Source organism: Phanerochaete carnosa (assembly GCF_000300595.1).
Source record: "Phanerochaete carnosa HHB-10118-sp unplaced genomic scaffold PHACAscaffold_99, whole genome shotgun sequence".
Taxonomy (NCBI): Eukaryota; Fungi; Basidiomycota; class Agaricomycetes; order Polyporales; family Phanerochaetaceae; genus Phanerochaete; species Phanerochaete carnosa.
The window spans coordinates 2,100-8,150 of NW_006767726.1; the positions used below are offsets into that span (position 1 = coordinate 2,100).

A 6,051-nucleotide genomic window follows, 5' to 3' on the forward strand; every position below is an offset into this window, starting at 1 on the left:
TCACTCTAACAGCAGTACTAAACACAATAAGTTTATTATCTGAAGCCATGGCTTTCCAGCTTGGCTTGGCTGGCTTGACATTCAAGCTGAGTCAAAAGCCTTGCCAAGCTGGCACCCTTTGGCCTGGCTTGCATAGGCTTGGCTTGGCTGGCTTGCTGGCTTGAAGCCAAGCCAGTCAAATCACTAGTTGCCATGTCCTTCTTCTGTGAATCAACAATGGACACCGGACAGCAGCCTCCTGGCCATGTTGGACAACTTGACCTTCGCATTTTGCTGCGCATAGGCCTGTGTGCTCAATTTGCTGATGACTCAGATGAGCGGATTGACGGCCAGTTGCAGACCTACCTTTTGTCACTGGTGGCACCACAGCCACCTCCGCCTCCACCTCCACCTCCACCTTCTCTGCCTCCTCCTCCAGAACCTCTGCCTCCACTGCCACCAGCAGCTCCCATAGTTCCGGCACCTAATGGGCCAGTTGCCCATGCAGATGTCACAGTCTCTCAAAAGTCTCTGACGCTCCCACCAATTGACTGCATGCACCACTACTCACATTGCCTCTCATGCCGAGTAGCTCCGGTTGCACTTTGGGCCCTGGAGAACAAGAAAAAGCTGGCTCTATGATGCTGGACAAGAGCAGGTATGGCATGGGCATCATCTCTGTTCTCCTTGGTTCAGGAGGATGACACTATCTCACTACGTCATGGCATGGATGGCAATCTGTGCACCATGGCCTTGCAGCTTGCTTAGAGCTACATGTCAGTAATTTGGTGTCTACACCTACTGAGCACAATCTGGAAACAACAGCTGGTAATTGTTGTGCTATTATACATATTGTCATATTGTTTCAATTATGATGCAATTGTAATCACATTATATGGGCCATCATATAATTGCAGGTGTTTGTATGGAGAGATTTTTCCTAATGGGTCTCAATTAGTTCACACATGCATACTCAATATATCCACACTTTTGGGGCTGTTTGTCATCTAGCCTGCAAGATCTTGCTGGTCATAACTAGTGATGTGCAGGCCAGGCCTCAAAGCCTGCGAGCCTGCCAAGCCCGGCCCAAAAAGCCTGACCCGAGCCAAGCCTGGCAGCAGGCTCAAGGCCAGACTCAGAGCGTAGTCAAGCCCAAGTCCAGCCCGGAAGCTCAGGCTTGGGTGTACCGGCTCTGTTACTGTTTCCTGAGTTCAGGATAAGGTGGGAGAGATCTAAGATGTACATACCAGACATAATATTGATATTTTAGACTTGACGGCCCCCGCCAAGCACGATTGTGCATCACCGTTTGGTGCCTGCCGTAGGCGCGTGCTTGTGGGCTTCGCTGCGACTCAACTTATTCCCCAAGTGTACATCTTCTGGAGGCTGAATTCAGTGAGTACACGCAGTAATAATCTACTACATTCAAATATACTCCCGTTTCATAGCACCAGGATATTCATTATATTGTGAGCAAGCCCAGGCTTAAACCTGCGGTTTGGGCTGGGCTTGGGCTCAGCTCAGGCTCAGGGCTCGGCTTGTCGCTGCCACAAGCTCAGGCCCGGGCTTTGAGCCCAAGCCGGGCTCGCACACCACTAGTCATAACATATGTCCTGACTGTGTATCCACGCCCAGTGCTTGGCAAAAATACCATTTTAATGCAATAAAATATCCCATTACCAGTAATTTCTAAGTAAATACCAGCCTGGTGTCTGGACTGCCAGTACCATTGCAACTAAATACAGTACAGTACAGTACCAATATATTACCAGTACCAGCCTGTAATTATTGATAATGTATAACAGGTGGGGAGAATTGGTGTGAGCTTTAGCGGCATCAATGTCATCAGTTGATCATACTCAAGCACCAGATAACTACTTTTTTGGCATCAGGCAAGTGCCAGATTAGTACTTGGTCATGCATGAGCAGCGCATCATTGTTGCTGAGCCTCGGTGCAAGCACTGACTCCATGCATTGCCGTAATGCTGCTGGTGCCAGTGTCACTGGTGGGGAAAGCAGCGTGCATGACTGAAAACAGAGCCAGCAAGTGTTCAGCATTGCCACCACAAACAAGGAGCACCTTCTGCAGTAGTGGGAGCAGTGAGTTAAGGTCCTTCAGTGATGGCGGCAGCTTTGCACTGTACTCCAGCACAGAATGCATCATTAGGCTGCACATAATATGGTGGCAGCTGTGTCCTGAGCATGCCCTCCATGTTATTTTCACTGTCATCCAAGCATGTGCCCATGCTGACCTGCCCGCATTTTCACAAACACTGTGTCCAGCCCGTGTGCCACCTCGGGGTGCACAGCAACAGGCTCTGCAGTTCTTGCTAGACCAAGGAATGTTGTCCAAGGATGCTGACTACTGGCATTCATGGATGTACACAGCCTACATTTGTGCCTCAGGTGAGCAAGTCTCTGCAACATGTAGCTCATCTGGCCAATGACTTTAAATACTAGGGCTGGGTGAGCAGCTTTGCAAGTTTGTTTTGGACTGCTACTGACCACTGTGTTTCTTAGCATACTTCATGCTGTGGAAGTAACAGACTCACAATGCATGCTATTTGGGTGCTCACCCAACCTCTTAGCAGACCTGACCCAACACAAGCTGACTGTGACTGTTCTTGCTGCACACATGCATTGGCAATGCCTGAGTCATAGCCTTACTATCAGGCGAGTGTGCATGACCTTGTGGACTATTCTCAGGCAAGTGCAATTGTGGCAGGGACTCAGAAATGATGTACACTTCTTGTATGGCAGATCTATCTGTAACTCCAGTGGTACATGCAATAAATACCAGTAAATACAAAGTTCAATACAGTACAGTATGAGTATTACTCGTATCTTTAACTAGATGGACTGAAAGTAAGTAAATGGTTCCTTACTATTTGTTATGCCCTTACATGTCCTGTTCCCAACCTTACCCTTTATATACTCAGTGCTGCCGCATGCCCCTGATCAATCCTGTTACTTCCGCTTACCCCACTGTTTCATTGTCTGTGCCCAAGCCGCCACAGGTGGCAAGAACCAGAAGGGTGTTCACAGACCACATAAACAAACACATATGTAAATTTATATTTTCAGGAGAGTCACGAGAATGCTACCTGAGTGAGCATATGCCAATCACAAAAGATGCCAACCTCGAGAATAGCCACCACAAGAACAACTACCATGAGAGTATTTATCACGTAGTGGAGTGATGCCATCTCTTGCATTACATTACAACATCTGAACTGGCGGTAATGATTATTAATCAGTAAGTACTGGCTTCTCAGGTAATTACTGATATTTGCTGAACCCTATCCACACTGGGTGGTAAGTACACTTTTTTCTGGTGTAAAATTGGCCAAAAACTGGTTAAACAAGGCCCCAACTTTCTCTGGTTTTCACTTGAAAAAAAAAAAACCGAAGGCAAAACTCAGTTTTCCACCAGTTTTACTGTGTTTTAGACCATTTTAGCTGGTTTTGCACTAGTTTCTCCTCAGTTTGCATTGGCATAGAATCGAGGAATAACTGGGCCTTGCTTAGCTGCTTTTGCCTAAGTTTTCTCAAGAAAAAAACTATGCTTACCACCCTATGCCATGTCTGCTCAGTAAGAGTAGTAGAGAACGTGTGGGAACCATGTAATCCAGAGGGTCCCGGGGTTGGGGTTTCTGTGTCATCTATGTTGTCGGCGCTCTCTGCACCTTCCGTTTTAGGTCAAACGTGATGTTTTGTAACGCGCACGTCAGACTGGTGTGTTACATCTCGTGACAGAGTGTCACAAGCAGAGTCCTGCTTTGCTCATGCGTTTTGCTCACTCTGTCTCTGCTGTCTATAACATCCATGTTCTCTCGTAGGCTCTATGCTGTCTATACCATCTCTCTAATTTATTTTATTCTCAAGACACCGCTCTGCGGTGCAGAAAATGCTGGACTCTAACTTAGGTGCCTATTTTGCCCATATAAAATGAGCACTTGTCTGATTACAATGTCCAGCCCTGTCGCGGTATGTGATAATAAACATTTCAAATACAGCATATATATGCTCCTGGTATATTGCAATTTTAATTTTAATTTTAGTGCTTACTTCTGATCCCATAAATGAGTATCAAAAGCAGAGCACTTAGTTTACTGCAGAAAGGGAGCCAGTGACTCCATGCCACGCCTGTTGGCCCATTAAGACACTCTAACTACAGTATAATAACCTTGTATATCCTATGTCTCTCTTGCTGTGTGCAGTGTGAGGCATGGCCTTACAGTGTGCTTTATCACCATCCCAGGTCTGAGGCTTGTGACATGTGATGGAGCGCTTACATGGATGGCATGAACAGAGCAGACAGTGTAAACACCCTAGACGGCACAGAATTCCCAACTCCTAGACGTTCTCCAGTAATCGCGAAAGCGGGACGGGCAGACTTTGTGCAGCATCGGCCGTGCTTTTCGTTCCTGGACCTGCATCATGACTGCTACAAATGTTCTCTTCCCCATCCCACATGCCCAAATTGTTTCGGGTCTCACGACTGCCCCTGCTGTCTCTCTGGTGCACGCTGCACATGTTGCGCTGTTTGACTCCAAGCTCGGCATACACAATGTCTCTCGTCACTCACACAATGTTGTCATCCCACCTTACGCAGACGCAGCACATCCCACTGCCTGGGAAGCTGTCTTTGCGTAGGATAGCATCAACCCCAGGAACAAGACGGCGCCGCCAGGTGGCTTTGGGTTCTATATACATGGTCCAGAGACATGGCAGCACAAGCTCAAGCGGCGTGGAGAGTGGCAGGAGGTCATCATGAGCTACGAGGTCCTGTTTGAGGATGGCTGGGAGTGGCAGAGGGGCGGGAAGTTGCCAGGCATCTGTGTGCTCCGAACTCTGTCTTTTTGTGTCTTGAACAGCTGAGTTGATCCTCTTGCGCGCACACGAGTCAAGATGGCGACATGGACGACAAGAGAGCCAATGCAAGTGCTTCAATCTGTGGCTTATGTGGAGGTAAGTGGCTTCCTTGGCTCACTGGGTGGCCGGTGCTCATGAGGGGAACACAGGCTGGGCGGCAAGGGCGAGCTCTACACCTACATCCTATTGAATGATATGAACACCACCGCGCTCTTAGACGTGCCACAATCACACCACAACCCTGATACGGTTTCTCTGTTGGCTGCGGCCTCTGGACATTTGCACCGGGACGCTGGATGGTCGTCGCAGAGTGCGTGAGGATGAACACTTGCATCGGGACGCTGGACGGTCATCGCAGAGCGCGTGAGGATGAACACTGTGGGTCACGCAGATGGTATGCTTCCCTCCACCGAGTCTCCTTCAGGGCACGGTTGATCGCACATACACACAGGCAAAATTGAAGTTTTCATCAATGGCCAGTCCGTGCTCCACGCTACAGGGCTCATTCTGCAAGACACTAATGTGGCCAAGTCCTCCGTTCAGGGTCTGCACTTCCAGACGTTCTTTAGAGGTGTGTCACCAGCTTAGCACTTTGGCACTTCAACCCTTGTACGTTTGATGACATGTACTCTTACACAGGGAGTTTGGAAGAGTGGGCGTGCCTGAAAGACCAGAAGGCGTGGTTCACAAACGTCTCTGGTGCCATTTTGAAGGCAGAACCTGCCCACGACGAACTCTGAATCATCTTGTGTTTGAGACCGGAAAGGTGCGGACACCAGAACTGGACGAACTCTGTACTCTACGGAATATCTGATCAAATAATTCACATACCTGGAGTCAAGACAATCATGTTTTTGGTGCTCGTTTTTGCCCTGCTTTTGGAGGACTTTTTCAGTGATGAAGTCGACTGCGTGGTGCATAGTAGATCCTGGATGCGCCAGACAGGAACACAATGGGGCTTGGTGAGGTCCACCGACTGGTCACGGAATGAGACTGATGGCACAGCTGACAGAGTCCTAGCAGTCCTACTATGAGGCAAGTCAGATGACCTCTAGCAAGACCACCTGCACAGGGCGTGTTAAGCTCAACGATTTGCCGCGCGTGCCTGAATAGTGGCGTAGTTTCAGGCTGATTACCTCACGAGAGAAATTTGGAACTTTTTATCACAAAAAATATGCCAAAACAGCTTGAAAAAAT

The 6,051-nt window shown here is 48.4% G+C and overlaps 2 protein-coding genes across 2 annotated transcripts; both read left to right on the top strand.

Annotated features, from left to right (window-relative positions):
- Nucleotides 1-216: 216 nt before the first annotated feature.
- PHACADRAFT_202052 (uncharacterized protein) lies at nt 217-621 on the top strand (the record flags this gene model as incomplete). The annotated part of the gene is made up of 1 exon (XM_007402317.1): nt 217-621. The coding sequence occupies one exon, from the start codon at nt 217-219 to the stop codon at nt 619-621; it is 405 nt and encodes a 134-aa protein (XP_007402379.1).
- A 2,936-nt stretch (nt 622-3,557) lies between these two features.
- On the top strand, nt 3,558-4,972 carry PHACADRAFT_265869 (polysaccharide lyase family 14 protein). Its single transcript, XM_007402318.1, has 5 exons — nt 3,558-3,600; nt 3,878-3,891; nt 4,356-4,631; nt 4,653-4,821; nt 4,857-4,972. The coding sequence occupies exons 3-5, from the start codon at nt 4,420-4,422 to the stop codon at nt 4,863-4,865; spliced, it is 390 nt and encodes a 129-aa protein (XP_007402380.1). The 5' UTR covers nt 3,558-3,600; nt 3,878-3,891; nt 4,356-4,419; the 3' UTR covers nt 4,866-4,972.
- Nucleotides 4,973-6,051: the final 1,079 nt, after the last annotated feature.

Bases quoted from the DNA above. Each gene is read 5' to 3' on its own strand.
- PHACADRAFT_265869 (XM_007402318.1), top strand. From the start codon at position 4,420: ATGACTGCTACAAATGTTCTCTTCCCCATCCCACATGCCCAAATTGTT.